General features: G+C 45.3%; 1 protein-coding gene across 5 annotated transcripts in view; it reads left to right on the top strand.

Annotated features, from left to right (window-relative positions):
* Positions 1-16,167, top strand: part of pdss2 (prenyl (decaprenyl) diphosphate synthase, subunit 2) — a 336,320-nt gene that overhangs the window by 155,772 nt on the left and 164,381 nt on the right. For all 5 annotated transcript variants that reach the window (XM_072499936.1, XM_072499935.1, XM_072499939.1 and 2 more), the window contains exon 4: positions 7,685-7,883. In XM_072499936.1, the coding sequence (XP_072356037.1) occupies positions 7,685-7,883 (199 nt within the window). The remainder of the gene's footprint in view (positions 1-7,684; positions 7,884-16,167) is intronic.

Here is a 16,167-nt window from a genome sequence, read left to right as displayed (position 1 = left end):
TTGGACATTTTGAATTCTCCCTCAGTCCAGTGCACCCGAATAGGTGCCAGAATGTGGCGACCAGGGGCTTTTCATGGTAACTTCATTGTGTCATGTGAGAGTACCTTTAAGAAATGGATGTTTAAGCAATGTACCTTTAAGAAATGGAGCTGATCATATTACTGAAGTGATGTCAGAGGGTGGGGGGAGCTGAGCTCACTTCTGCTTTTTGAGTTTCAGTTTGAGATCGCAGCTGGGAGTGTCTGTGTTTTGCTGTGAGCTGCATGAAGAAACACAGCTGGTCTGTTGATTTCTGCAATCCAAAGACTAAATATATTGAATATAACCTAATGTGCTCCTATTTTTGAAGGTTTGAAGTCTTTTAGATGTTTGAAGGAACAGTTTGAAGGATTATTTAGTGTTATTCAGTCTTTTGGGGTTATCTTTGAAGTGATGGGTGTTAAGATATTCAATGTTTGTCTAAAAGGTTAACTTGAGTTCATAGAATAAACATTGTTTTGTTTTAAAAACCACTTGTCCATTTCTGCTGTACCACACCTGGAGAGCACGCCGTGTGCTTCCCACACCACAATCTATTAAAAGTTGTGGGTCGGTTGAACTCCATGAAACACTTTGGGGTTCTGTAAACCCGGACCCATAACAATTGCACTGTTAATGTAAGCCTACTTGTGAAGATAAAGATAATTATTATAAAAGCAAATTACTGCAGATGCTGGAATCTGAAAGCAAAAGAGAAAATGCTGGAAAATCTCAGCAGGTCTGGCAGCATCTGTAGGGAGAGAAAAGAGCAAACGTTTCGAGTCCAGGTGACCCTTTGTCAAAGCTTATTATTTGTCAAAGATTATTATTATTAATAGCACTGTTGGTGTACCTACACCAAATGGACTGCAACAGTTCAAGAATTTGGCTCACCACAACCTTCTCAAGAGCAATTCATTAAATAAAAGGACAGCATGGTGGCAGTCGTTAACATTGCTGCCTCACAGCGCCAGGGACCCGGGTTCGATTCCGACATCAGGTAACTGTGTGGAGTTTGCACATTCTCCCGGCGTCTGCGTGGGTTTCCTCTGGGTACTCCGGTTTCCTCCCACAATCCAAAGATGTGCAGGCTGGGTGGATTGGCCATGCTAAATTGCCCCTTAGGGTATACACAGCGGAGAATTGGGCCTAGGGAGGGTGCTCTTTCGAGGAGCTGGGGCCGACCCAATGGGCCGAATGGCCGCTTTCTGCACTGTAGTGATTCTGTGAAGCACGTCTTGCACAGTGACTGGTCAGAGAACATGCTGCTCAGGGCAGTAAGGTGGCGCTGTGGTTAGCACTGCTGCCTCATGGCGAGGTCCCAGGTTCGATCTCGGCACTGGGTCACTGTCCGTGTGGAGTTTGCACATACTCCCCATGTTTGCGTGGGTTTCACCCCCACAACCCAAATATATGCAGGTTAGGTGGATTGAACACGCTAAATTGCCCCTTCATTGGAATAAAAAAAGAATTGGGTACTCTGTGTTCAAAATCCTTCTCTCACCTGATCTGCATGGATTAAGTCCGTGGCATGTTCATTCTCTGTCAAGAAGACACAAATGCAATGGACATTGCTGCTATGCTGAAGCATTGAGCATTTTAGATTAAGGCCTGTAGCTCAGTGCAGTATCTTACTTGCTAAATTAGATTTTATTTTTGTGGACGACTGAATTTTACAATACGAAAACAAATGTGAGATAATAATGGAATTTCCTGTATTCTTGGACATTTTCTTTCTTGTAAGTTAGATCCTGCATTTTTAAAAGTTGTTTGGTGGGATGGGGGGGTGGTGGAGGTAGTGAATAATTTCCCTTGCAGTTTTCACTATCGTGTCTACCAATTGCTGAATCAGTTTGTACACTGAATTGGTTGAATTACTCTGCGACTATTAAACCTAAGATGGGCTGGGGGGGGGATCATAATTTTGTTACGGTTGCCGAACATTCTGACATCTGTGACATTGCCATTGCTCTGACAGACCTAGCAACAGACTGTTCCTGAAAAGCAGATGTCTTGAAAACAACTATAACACAGAAATAGTCGCCATTTAGTTTCACTATCGTTTTAATCAGATGTGTGTCGATTGTCCCTTCACTAATTTCTGTACATGTCTCTGTTTCACAGACGGTAAGTTCTAAGCAGACTGTCTTAAAACTTGCTGGTTTCAACATACCAGTTGAACTACTGGATTGAGATATAATCCATTTCATTGTATATTTGAAATAGGTGTGAATTATTGATGCTGAACCTCAGCCAGGGATCTTGAGAAATCGAATTATTTTGAAAGATGGTTTTATTCAATTCACAGATTGAAGTGATTTTTTTAAAAATTGCCATTTCTTTAATATAATGAACACGTTGATATATTTGGTACTTTAGCTTGTGTGTTCGTTACTTTTCCTGTTTATTGCAGCCAATGTAGTGCTGCGTAATACTATTAAAACTGTTGCTGTCAAATGTCTTAAAGTCTGAAAATTACGTTCTCCAATCTGGCCTGTTGCACTCGACTAATTTCTTTTACACAATGGGATTTGAGCACATTAGCCTACCTCTTCAGAAATGCTCGACATTATCTTGTTCGCTTTAACGTGACTGATTTATTTTTGCGCTTGCAGTAAATGGGAAGAGATACAACTTTACAACAGCAGTTAAACTGCTTCAGGGAGCCAGCTTTGAGAAGTGCAGCCTGTCCCTTGAAAGCCTCAAAGACTAATTGTTATAAATCATTTTAAGCGCACTCTGAGATCTATTGTGGAAACTGCTTGACTGCACAGTGCAGAAAGTGATTGTTTTAATATACATTTTGTTATTGTCACACTTGGGTGGGGGGTGGGGGGGGGCAAGGAATAACTTACCTCATTGCGATTGATGGACGATATTTCTAGTTAACTGGGTGACCTCCTGTGGCATTGCCCATGGCGAGGCGGGGGAACAAAAGACGTTGAGTGCAGCAGATTGAAGTCCAATTGCGGTTTTGAGCCTTTCACCCCGCCAATGCCACCAATGCATTCTTGAAAAAGTAAACTTACTGTTCCAGGGACAGCAGTGGAGTCGGTGAACTCTAAAATTGCAAACGATAAACCCTTGTTCAGAAAGGGGTGTAAAAAGGATGAACCTAGCAATCAGTTTACCTTTGGTAGTGGGGAAAACCTTCGAAACAAATCTTTTTAAAATAAATGTTTTTTATTGGATTTTTGAACAAAGTATGTTTGCCGTTATGTACACAGGATATATATATAAGCAGGCATCTGTTTGTGACGGAGAGGCAATTCCAGAGGGCAATCCTCGAATGGGTCTGGTGCCGGTGTTGTCTCTTGCTTCTCCCGGACGGATTTCGCTGCCGTTGTTGTCTCGTGCGCACTACCGCTTCAGCCGGCCCTCCCGTCCTTCGCCTGTATTCTCCTTTTTCTCTGTTCCTGTGGATGTCAAGTTAGTTAACGTTTCCCTGGCCTCCCTGGCTCTTCTATATTGTTCCCTGTCTCTTCCCCCCCCCCCCCCCCACCCCCCCCACCCCCACCCCCTCCTACCTCCCTGGCTCTCCTCTATTGTTCCCTGTCTCTTTCATCCCCCCCCCCCCCCCCCCCCCCCCCGTGGTTCGCCTTTCCTTTCTCTTAGATTGCGCTGCCCCCCCCCTCTCCCTCTCCTGGTCTATCTCTCCCTCTCATGCTTTGGCTACTTTCCCCTGTTTCTTGGCTACCTGGCTATACTTCTGCTTGTTTGTTGGCCACAAACAAATCCTGGAACAATTGGGTGAATGGCTCCCACGTTCTGTGGAAGCCGTCGTCTGACCCTCGGATGGCGAATTTGATTTCCTCCATTTGGAGAGATTCCGAGATGTCGGACAGCCAGTCTGCAGCTTTGGGTGGTGCTGCTGACCGCCAGCCGAACAGGATTCTACGGCGGGCAATCAGGGAGGCAAAGGCAAGGGCGTCTGCCCTCTTCCCCAGAAATAGATCTGGCTGATCTGAAACGCTGAAGACTGCCACTTTCGGGCATGGCTCCACCCTCACCCCCATCACTTCGGACATTGCCTCGAAGAAGGCAGTCCAGTACTCCACAAGTCTGGGGCAAGACCAGAACATGTGGGCGTGGTTGGCCGGGCCTCCTTGGCACCGTTCACATCTATCCTCCACCTCCGGGAAGAACCTACTCATACGAGTTCTTGTTAAGTGGGCTCTATGTACCACTTTTAGTTGCGTCAGGCTGAGCCTTGCGCACGTGGAGGTGGAGTTGACCTTATGCAGTGCTTCGCTCCAGAGTCCCCACCCTATTTCGATCCCCAGGTCCACCTCCCATTTCATTCTTGTTGCGTCCAATACGGTGTCGGGCCCTTCTACCAGTCGGTCACACATGTCGCTACAGTTTCCTTTCTCTAATATGCTTGCGTCCAGTAACTCTTCCAGTAGTGTCTGTCGTGGCGGTTGTGGGTAAGTCCTTGTCTCCTTTCGCAGGAAGTTTTTGAGTAGCAGGTACCTTAGCTCGTTCCCCCTGGCTAGCTGGAATTTCTCTGTCAGTTCGTCCAGTGTTGCGACCCCTTCGAAACAAAATTAATGATCACTTGGATAAGTGTGGACTAATTAAAGGAAAGTCAGCACACGTTTGTTGAAGGCAAATTGTGTTCGACTAACTTGGTTAAGTTTTTTTTTAATGAGGGAACAGAGAGGTTTGATGAAGGTCAAGTGGTTGATGTGGACATTTAAAAGACATTTGGTTAAAAAAAATAGGCCTGCTTGCAAGGTTTAAGCTCATAGGAAGAAAGGAGAGGGGCAGGATAGATGCAAAGTTGGCTGAACGACAGGAAACAAAGCAGTGTTGAATGGTTAGGTTTTTTTGACTGGAGGAGGGAATGCAGAGAGGTTTCTCAGAGCTTCGTATTAGTATTCAGGCTTTTTGTGATTGTATATTAATGACTTGGCCTTGAAGGGTACAATTACAAAATTTACAGGTGACACGAAACTTGAAATTATTGTGAATTATGAGTAGGATAGTGGTAGACCTCAAGAACTGGCATAAACAGACTGGTAGAATCGGCAGACACACGGCAGATGAAATCCAATGCAGAGAAATGTGAGGTGACACATGTTGGTAGGAAGAAAGCGGAGAGACAATATCAAATAAAAGGGTGCAATTTTAAAGGGTGTGCAAGACCAGAGAGACTTGGGGATAAGTATGCACAAACCTTAAAGCTGGCAGGACAGGTTGGAAAATGTGGTTAAATAGCATGTAGGATCCAGGGCTTTATAAATAAATAAAGGCAGAGTATAAAAGCAAGGAAGTTATGATAAACTCAAGTAATTCTACAGGTCCTGAAAGTCTGAAGTTAAAAGAAAATGCTGGAAATAATCAGGTTAGGCAGTATCTGTGGAGAAATGTTTCAAGTCAATGACCTTTCATTTCAAACATTGACTCTGTTTCTCTCCACAGATGCTGCTTGACCTTCTGCGTATTTCCAACATTTTCGGAAGTTATGGTGAACCGTTATAGAACATTGGTTTGGCCACAACGGGAGTATTGCGCCTAATTCTGGGCACTGCACTTTAGGAAGGAGGTGATGGCTACTGAGAAGGTGCAGAAAAGGTTTATTTGTACAGTTCCCATTGACAGAAGGGTCGAGAACCAGAGAAAAATGATTGGTAAAAATACCAATGGTTTTTGTGCATAGGTTCGAGTCTGAGTGCCCTGGTTACAGCGCCACACCCTTTTTCCCCTGCCAGGTTCTTTTCAAGCCCAGTGATGGTAGCCGCTTTGAGGATTTAAAATCAATTTAGGCAGCATTTTAAACTGTTCCATGTCGCTGTTGGCTCTGATCTGCAGGATCTATAGGTTAGTGCTGTCTGGCTTAGATTGATTGTTTAGGGCATGGGAGAAGGAGGGGTTGGAGACGTTTCGGGACATGTTTCTGGAGGCTAGGTTCGCCGGTCTAGACAAGTTGTTGGAGAGGTTTCGGCTCCCAAGTGGGAAAGTATACAGGTACTTTCAGGTGCGTGATTTATTTACGCAAGGAGCTTCCTTCATTTCCCCTGGTACCGTCACTTTCACTCATGCACAGGGTCCTATCCTTGGTCGGGTTGGGGGGTGGTAAGATTTCAGATATCTATTGGCACTTGTTGGCGGCAGAGAAAGTAAAGAGGAAGTGGGAGGGTGAGCTGGGTGTGGGCTTTGAGGGGAGGGTTTGGAGTGAGGCTCTTTCCAGTGCCAACTTCACATCATCATATGCGAGGTTAAGCCTGATCCAGTTGAAAGTGGTGCACAGAGCGCACCTGACTAGGGTGCGTATGAGTGGGTTCTCATCGGAGGTGCTCTAAGGGCAGGCAAATCATACTCTCATGCTTTGGTCTTACCCTGAGCTTGTTAGTTTCTGGGTCTCCTTTTTTGATACAATGTCAGGGATTTGGGGCGTTCAGCTGGAGCCGTGCCCGTTGGTGGCCATTTTTTGGAGTTTTGGACTCGCCATTGCTGCAGATGGGGACGAGAGCAGATGTTCTAGCCTTCGCCTCACCAATAGCCCAGAAGCGGGTTCTGCTTGGAGGTCCCCGGTGCAACCAAAGGCCTTGGCTCGGTTGGGGGACTGTTGGAATTTTTGTACCTGAAGAAGATTACGTATACCATGAGGGGGTCGGAGGGAGGGTTCTACTTGAGATGGAAGCCCTTCATTTCCTTTTTCAGGAAACTGGTTACCATCAGCTGTTAGGGGTGGGGGGGTTGTCTTTTTTTATAGCCTGATTAAGATTTCTTTGTAGGGCGGGCGTGAGGGGGATTGGGGGACTGGGTGGGTGTACTTCGGGAATAATATGGGGTTGGGATTTGTTGTATTGTTGTTGTGTTTGTAATAATGAACATTTTGTTTGAATAAAAATATATTTTTTTAAACCAATGGTGACATGAGGAAAGCTTTTTTTTAGTGTGGTAAATGGTTCGGATCTGGAATGCACTGTCGGGATGTTTGGTGGAAGCAGATTTAATTGTGACTTTGGATAAGTGCGTCTGAGGGAGAAAATTTGCTGGGCGGCATGAAAAGGATGGGAGTGGAACTCTTTTTTTAAAAAAATTCTTAAATGAGATTTGGTCGTCGCTGGCAAGGCAACATTTGTTGCCTGTCTCTAATTGCCCTTGGGCTGAATGGCTTACTAGGCCATTTCAGAGGGCATTTGAGAGTCAACCACATTGGTTTGGGCCTGGGGTCACATGTAGGTCACATTAGTAAGGATGGCAAAATCCTTTCCCTAAAGGATACGAGTAAACCATGTGGGTTTTTGTGACTAACGATGATAGTTTCATCGTTGCCGTGATTGCTATACTAGATTTTATTAATTGGATGTTACTTCTGCTCGCTGTCATGGTGGGAGTTGAACCCATGCCCCCAGAGAATTAGCCTGGGCTACTGGATTATTCATTCCAGCGACATTACCACTGCATCACTGTATTCTCCAAAGGAAGAGTTGAGTTGCCTTCGCTGAGAGACAGCACATTGTGTGACAAGGCAAAGCGCCTCTTTTTTTTTCCTGTGTGGTAACTATGCTTTGATTCCATGATACCTAAGTCTGAACTGTGAACGGCTTGAAGGGTAGCGATGCTCCTTTAACATTCCATCGGTAGGGAGATAAGGAATTGCTTATTTGGGAGCTTGGATGTATAAGTCATTTATAAGTCTGTACTCTCTTTTTAGTCAGCGGAATCTGGCCGAAATTACAGAACTGATCCACACAGCTTTTCTGGTGCATCGCGGAATAGTGAACATTATGGAGGTGACATCATCTCATGGATCATTGAAAGACATGCAGTTTGGCAATAAGATGGCTATCCTGAGTGGAGACTTCCTTCTTGCGAATGCTTCTACAGGTCTTGCTCAGTTACAGAACACTAAGGTACCAGGCTGTTCCTTTGTATTGCTTTTGTAACATAAATGAGCACATGTTTTTTTCATTACAAATATTTATTAATTAAAATTGCAATCTAGGAGGTGTGTTTGTTAATTATAACTACCGTACAAATGTTTGTAGTAAGACGTAGGAGGAGCCTTTTCTGTATTAATTTGACATCAAAGGCTAGCTGTGCAACTGCTGTTGTGCATTATAACCCCGGAGTATACTAATCCCTCCCCCCTCCCCTCCTCAGGCAACATATACAGTGGGAAATTCACCAACTCGGGTAGACTTCAGTCATCTCAGCCCCTTAAATTTTTGTGTTCCTATTTTGTCTCCTTTCTCCACTCTTAATGGCCTTCTTCAACTTGATGTTTTCAACCAAGCTTTGGTCACTTCTGCCAGCATGCTTAGCATCTGTTCCTGTTTAATTTTCTCTGGAATTCCCTCTCGAAATCCCTGCACCCCTATCTCCGTATCCTTTTAAGATTTTCCTCAAAATCTTTGGCTCCAAGTGCTAATCCTTTGGCTCAAGTAATGCATCCCAAGTACCTTGGGATGTTCTTTGACATTTAAAGGCATTTTATAAATGTAAGTAGTTAATGGTTGGGTTAGAGAAGCACATTTCCAAAATTAAGTAAATATAAAGTATCACCTGTCAAAACAAAATTGACCTTGTACCTTATGCGGAATGAGGGTTTGGTAAATATAATTTATTTGGAATGGGCTGAGGGGGGGGGGGGGGCAGAGACAAATCACATTTGAATATAAATGCATCTTTATATCAGCTTGGTGCTTTAAAAAAAAAAAATCTTTTGTCAGTAAATTAAAATTTGAAACGCAGATGTAACATTGTTCCCAAGCTTGCCATTTTGGTGTATACAAGTATTTTTCAGAGGTTATTGCCCTCTCATTAACATTCTCGTTTGTGATCTCACTGGGAAAGAAACACAATACTTGTGGTCCAGAGATCAAGCAGACCTATAGACCTCTTCTAATGCTACTGTTGAGTTGCTGCTTGGGGATGCATGGAAATTGGACAATGACAACCTCAAACTGAATGCCTGCCATAATGCAGTTCACAGAATGATTCATCGTAGAAACAGGCCACTTAGCCCGTTGTGCCTGGATTTCAAAATCAGTTAGGGCTGTTGTTATTTGGTGGTTCACGATAGCAAAGCTAAAAATGTGCTGCACATTCTATTGTCAAACTTAACAGCTTCAAATAAATTGAAAATGAACTATTTTTTAAAAAATCACTGAGGATGTGAAAATCCTGTTTGAATTGTTGTTTTAAGCATTATAAGCAGCTTTTATCTCTGCTACATGTATGTTAAGTTTCTTTTACTTTACCTCAGATTATGTAAAAACAATCAACGTAGCAGGGGAGGGGATAGTTCCGAGGCATGCCCAATTTAGCAATGTGGAAAATAATGAACTTGCCATCCAAGGCATACGTTTGGAGGGACCAGCTGAGATTGTCGGTTGTTATTAGGCATGTCAACAGTTAATTAGCAAATATTACTATGTCAAGAAATAGTTACGCTGTGGGAAGATGTAATCATTTTCAAAACATTATTGTGCTACAGCCAGTAACAGATGGAGACCCACTCCTGTCCATCTGCACAATGCATTCATCTTCATGTGCATTTAGGGGAGCAATTAAATGTGAGGTTGAGGAATTTCTATATTACACAATTTTAATGAAATGCAAATCTCTTTGATTATTGCCAAGGGTAACATTAGCTGTGTCAATTCTTCTTCCTCAGGCATTTATTTGCCTGTGGTTAGCGTGGGAGTGTTTGCAGAAGGAAATGCTGAGATATAGTTAAAAGATTCTATTTTGTAGTCTTTTGAATTTATAGCAAAGTTGCTCTTTTTGTTGTGTTGTAACACTATGAATTACAGGTATATTTTAACTGTTTAAGCATGGTCTTGTGTCACTAAATGTATTGTCAGAAGTGACAAAATGCCTCTGCGATGGCCGACTTGAACACCATTAAAGAATGATACTTATATTATGCAAATAGTGCAATAATCACTAAATTCCACTTGGACAGATGGGTCTTCAGATAATTTTTTTAAAAGCACAATATTTTCTAATTGAGAATGCCTCTATGTTTTTCAGCGTCTTGGAATTAGCCGTTGACTCTTGAAAATTCTGTTTGGTTTATAACAGCAAAATAGCTTTTTTGATTGCTCATTTTTGTAACGTTAAGTGATTGACACAATCTCTGTCCATGCGTTGGTGAAAATGTCATGACCTTTTGAATGCAATATTTCTATTTGGAACAACTTGCATGTTGTTCTTACGGACAGGCAGGAACTCTTGCATTGTAAAGTCCCACCATACGCGGCTTGCACTTTAATGAATTCACTTATAACAGCAACAAAGAAAATTACAGCACAGGAACAGGCACTTCGGCCCTCCAAGCCAGCACCGACCATGAACTAAAGCCCCCGACCCTTCCGGGGACCATATCCATCTATTTCCATCCTATTCATGTATTTGTCAAGACGCCCCTTAAAAGTCACTATCGTATCTACCTGCGCTAAAGTCTCTGTACATAGACTGTCCATTGCCAGCCCAAATTTTCTCTTATTCTCTTTTGGCGTCAAGGTAGTACAGTGGTTAGCACTGTTGCTTCACAGCTCCAGAGTCCCCGGTTCGATTCCCAGCTTGGGTCACTATCTGTGCGGAGTCTGCTCGTTCTCCCCGTGGCTGTGTGGGTTTCCTCCGGGTGCTCCGGTTTCGTCCCACAGTCTAAAGATGTGCAGGTTAGGTGGATTGGCCATGCTGGTGTCCAAAAAGGTTAGGTAGTGTTGCTGAGTTACAGGGATGGGGTGGAGGTGTGGGCTTAGGTGGGGTGCTCTTTCCGGGGGCCCTATGGACTCGATGGGCCAAATGGCCTCCCTCTGTGCTATAAATTCTATGATTCGCAGTTTAAAAAATAGAAGCCTATTTTAGAAAATACTAAAAAAAGAAAAACAATCGCAGTGAAGATTCAATAAACAAATGGAGGTGTCTGTGACGTATTCCCTGCAGCAGAAAGTGCACTTTGCACGTGCCATCTGCTGTTATTTGCTCCTTGTTGCTGTGGGCGCTCCTTGTTGCTGTGATTTAATTCCTGGGTAATTCCATATCTGGGAAATCTTTTAGCTTTTATTTCCAAGCTGGTATAGTATAGTACAGTACTGTAACCAAGCAGCAAACATCCTAGAAAAGTGATGGCACTTGCCCAGAAAGCGGCAATGGGTGGAGTTTCCCATTTTTGCACAGAATACTGGCTGAAGCGATGGAGTAGTGCCAGAGGACCACTTGGGCATGTCCCTGTTCCCCACCTAGGGCTATAGCCTGAGAGTCCCCGGCAGGTTCCCTTTGCCTGGTTCACGTTTCGCAAAATCAGTTGTAAACCTCACAGACACAACGTCATGTCAGTGTGTGTGTGTTGGGGTGGGGAGGAAGAAATGGTATGCGGGGAAGTCCACTAATTATATTTAAATGTATGGAAATGAGGTTCCCGACCTTCCTCGGCGGGAACCTCGTTACGTCACTGACGAGGGGGCGGGTAAAATTAGAAAACGGGATTGCGCCAGGGAGATTCTCGCTTTTTAACTCGTGAGATTGTACGCCCACGGTCCATGAACATGGGTGCAAAACCCCCACCAATCTTCGATAGACTAAAAAATGATGCAAGTGCTGCCATGCTGACCAGGGAATACGATGTCAATGAAGCTACGGTTAGGCACATTAAGTTGCCCGAAGATAAAAAGAGGGCCAGTGTTCGTGTTTCTGGTAGCCATACTGCCAGGTTAACTTTTTAAGTAAGAGGGACCCTACAATTCCTTTCCCCGTTCAAAGTTCACTATGTCCTTAGAAGTTTCAGCCCTGAAACATGGTGGAAGCGTGCCCTTTGACCCAGATCCACGATTGCTGGAAAGAATTCGACATCCTCACAGAAATGGGATAATTAAGGACTGGTGCAGTGGTGTTAGAGAATCAACCAATAACGCCGGCTGGAAAATGTTTGGCTTCAGGCTGTAAATTATTTCACTGGGTTCTCCAATGTGGATGCTGAGGTAACCAAGATTGTTGGATTTGCAAAACAAGTTGGAGGTGTGGGATTTGAAGACCTGGCCACAGATAAAGTGGAGGAGTTGCTTCAGCCTCATCAAGCAGACTCTACAGAAGAATTGGAGGAACTGATGAAATTAAGTGAATTTAAACAGGAGCAGGACGATGCGCCCAAGAAAGCTCACTTTACACCCAAGATGATGGCAGAACTCATTAACTGAAGATTTAAAAAAAAATAGATGATAGTCTGTAGGAACATGGAAATTAGGAGCAAAAGTAGACAATTCAGCCCTTCAAGCCTGCACCATCATTCAGTCAGATGATGGCTGATCTCTTCCTAGTCTCAAATCCACCTCGCTACTTGTTCCCCATATCCCTTTAACCCATTTTTAAATCAGAAATATATCTTTTTTTTAAAAAAAATATTTTATTGAAAATTTTTGGTCAACCAACACAGTACATTGTGCATCCTTTACACAATATTATAACAACACAAATAACAATAACCTATTTTATAAACAGAAAATTAATAAATAATAAATAACAAAAATGAAAACTAACCCTAATTGGCAACTGCCTTATCACAAGTAACACTCTCCAAAAATATAATTTAACAGTCCAATATATAATTATCTGTAGCAACGACCTATACATATTATACAGTATATATTAACAACCCCGAGAGTCCTTCTGGTTCCTCCTCCTCTCCCCCCCCCCCCCCCCCCCCCCAATCCTGGGCTGCTGCTGCTGCCTTCTTTTTTCCATTCCATCTATCTTTCTGCGAGGTATTCGACGAACGGTTGCCACCGCCTGGTGAACCCTTGAGCCGACCCCCTTAGAACGAACTTAATCCGCTCTAGCTTTATAAACCCTGCCATGTCATTTATCCAGGTCTCCACCCCCGGGGGCTTGGCTTCTTTCCACATTAGCAATATCCTGCGCCGGGCTACTAGGGACGCAAAGGCCAAAACATCGGCCTCACTCGCCTCCTGCACTCCCGGCTCTTGTGCAACCCCAAATATAACCAACCCCCAGCTTGGTTCGACCCGGACCCCCACGACTTTTGAAAGCACCTTTGTCACTCCCCCCCAAAACCCCTGTAGTGCCGGGCATGACCAAAACATATGGGTATGATTCGCTGGGCTTCTCGAGCACCTCGCACACCTATCCTCCACCCCAAAAAATTTACTGAGCCGTGCTCCAGTCATATGCGCCCTGTGTAATACCTTAAACTGAATCAGGCTTAGCCTGGCACACGAGGACGACGAGTTTACCCTGCTTAGGGCATCTGCCCACAGCCCCTCCTCGATCTCCTCCCCCAGCTCTTCTTTCCATTTCCCTTTTAGTTCATCTACCATAGTCTCCCCTTCGTCCCTCATTTCCCTATATATATCTGACACCTTACCATCCCCCACCCATGTCTTTGAGATCACTCTGTCCTGCACCTCTTGTGTCGGGAGCTGCGGGAATTCCCTCACCTGTTGCCTCGCAAAAGCCCTCAGTTGCATATACCTGAATGCATTCCCTTGGGGCAACCCATATTTCTCGGTCAGCGCTCCCAGACTCGCGAACTTCCCATCCACAAACAGATCTTTCAGTTGCGTTATTCCTGCTCTTTGCCACATTCCATATCCCCCATCCATTCCCCCCGGGGCAAACCTATGGTTGTTTCTTATCGGGGACCCCCCCAAGGCTCCAGTCTTTCCCCTATGCCGTCTCCACTGTCCCCAAATCTTCAGTGTAGCCACCACCACCGGGCTTGTGGTGTAGTTCCTCGGTGAGAACGGCAATGGGGCTGTCACCATAGCCTGTAGGCTAGTCCCCCTACAGGACGCCCTCTCTAATCTCTTCCACTCCGCTCCCTCCTCCTCTCCCATCCACTTACTCACCATTGAAATATTAGCGGCCCAATAATACTCACTTAGGCTCGGTAGTGCCAGCCCCCCCCTATCCCTGCTACGCTGTAAGAATCCCTTCCTCACTCTCGGGGTCTTCCCGGCCCACACAAAACCCATGATGCTCTTTTCAATCCTTTTTAAAAAAAGCCTTCGTGATCACCACCGGGAGGCACTGAAACACAAAGAGGAATCTCGGGAGGACCACCATCTTAACCGCCTGCACCCTTCCTGCCAGTGACAGGGATACCATATCCCATCTCTTGAAATCCTCCTCCATTTGTTCCACCAACCGCGTTAAATTTAACCTATGCAATGTGCACCAATTCTTGGCTATCTGGATCCCAGTAACGAAAGTCCCTTGTTACCTTCCTCAACGGTAGGTCCTCTATTTCTCTACTCTGCTCCCCTGGATGCACCACAAACAACTCACTTTTCCCCATGTTCAATTTATACCCTGAAAAATCCCCAAACTCCCCAAGTATCCGCATTATTTCTGGCATCCCCTCCGCTGGGTCTGCCACATATAGTAACAAATCGTCCGCATACAAAGATACCCGGTGTTCTTCTCCTCCTCTAAGTACTCCCCTCCACTTCTTGGAACCCTTCAACGCTATCGCCAGGGGCTCAATCGCCAGTGCAAACAATAATGGGGACAGAGGGCATCCCTGCCTTGTCCCTCTATGGAGCCGAAAATATGCAGATCCCCGTCCATTCGTGACCACGCTCGCCATCGGGGCCCTATACAACAGCTGCACCCATCTAACATACCCCTCTCCAAAACCAAATCTCCTCAACACCTCCCACAAATAATCCCACTCCACTCTATCAAATGCTTTCTCGGCATCCATCGCCACTACTATCTCCGTTTCCCCCTCTGGTGGGGGCATCATCATTACCCCTAACAGCCTCCGTATATTCGTGTTCAGCTGTCTCCCCTTCACAAACCCAGTTTGGTCCTCGTGGACCACCCCCGGGACACATTCCTCTATTCTCATTGCCATTACCTTGGCCAGGATCTTGGCATCTACATTTAGGAGGGAAATAGGTCTATAGGACCCGCATTGTAGCGGGTCCTTTTCCTTCTTTAAGAGAAGCGATATCGTTGCTTCAGACATAGTCGGGGGCAGTTGTCCCCTTTCCTTTGCCTCATTAAAGGTCCTCATCAATACCGGGGCGAGCAAGTCCACATATTTTCTATAGAATTCGACTGGGAATCCATCCGGTCCCGGGGCCTTTCCCGCCTGCATGCTCCTAATTCCTTTCACCACTTCTTCTACCTCGATCTGTGCTCCCAGTCCCACCCTTTCCTGCTCTTCCACCTTGGGAAATTCCAGCCGATCCAAAAAGCCCATCATTCTCTCCCTCCCATCCGGGGGTTGAGCTTCATATAATTTTTAATAAAATGTCTTGAACACTCCATTCACTCTCTCCGCTCCCCGCTCCATCTCTCCTTCCTCATCCCTCACTCCCCCTATTTCCCTCGCTGCTCGCCTTTTCCTCAATTGGTGTGCCAGCAACCTGCTCGCCTTCTCCCCATATTCGTACTGTACACCCTGTGCCTTCCTCCATTGTGCCTCTGCAGTGCCCGTAGTCAGCAAGTCAAATTCTACATGTAGCCTTTGCCTTTCCCTGTACAGTCCCTCCTCCGGTGCTTCCGCATATTGTCTGTCCACCCTCAAAAGTTCTTGCAGCAACCGCTCCCGTTCCTTACTCTCCTGCTTCCCTTTATGTGCCCTTATTGATATCAGCTCCCCTCTAACCACCGCCTTCAGCACCTCCCAGACCACTCCCACCTGGACCTCCCCATTATCATTGAGTTCCAAGTACTTTTCAATGCACCCCCTCACCCCCTCATCTGCCATTAGTCCCATGTCCATTTTCCAGGGTGGGCGCCCTCCTGTTTCCTCCCCTATCTCCAAGTCTACCCAGTGTGGAGCGTGATCCGAAATGGCTATAGCTGTATACTCCGTTCCCCTCACCTTCGGGATCAACGCCCTTCCCAGCACAAAAAAGTCTATTCACGAGTAGACTTTATGGACATAGGAGAAAAACGAGAACTCCTTACTCCTAGGTCTGCTAAATCTCCACGGGTCTACACCTCCCATCTGCTCCATAAAATCTTTAAGTACCTTGGCTGCTGCCGGCCTCCTTCCAGTCCTGGACTTCGACCTATCCAGCCCTGGTTCCAACACCGTATTAAAATCTCCCCCATTATCAGCTTTCCCATCTCTAGGTCCGGAATGCGTCCTAGCATCCGCCTCATAAAATTGGCATCATCCCAGTTCGGGGCATATACGTTTACCAAAACCACCGT

The sequence above is a fragment of the Scyliorhinus torazame genome, chromosome 4 (genome assembly GCF_047496885.1).
Source record: "Scyliorhinus torazame isolate Kashiwa2021f chromosome 4, sScyTor2.1, whole genome shotgun sequence".
In the NCBI taxonomy this organism is placed as follows: Eukaryota; Metazoa; Chordata; class Chondrichthyes; order Carcharhiniformes; family Scyliorhinidae; genus Scyliorhinus; species Scyliorhinus torazame.
The sequence above is the reverse complement of the archived record's forward strand: the minus strand, read 5'-3'. Positions and strand labels throughout refer to the sequence as shown.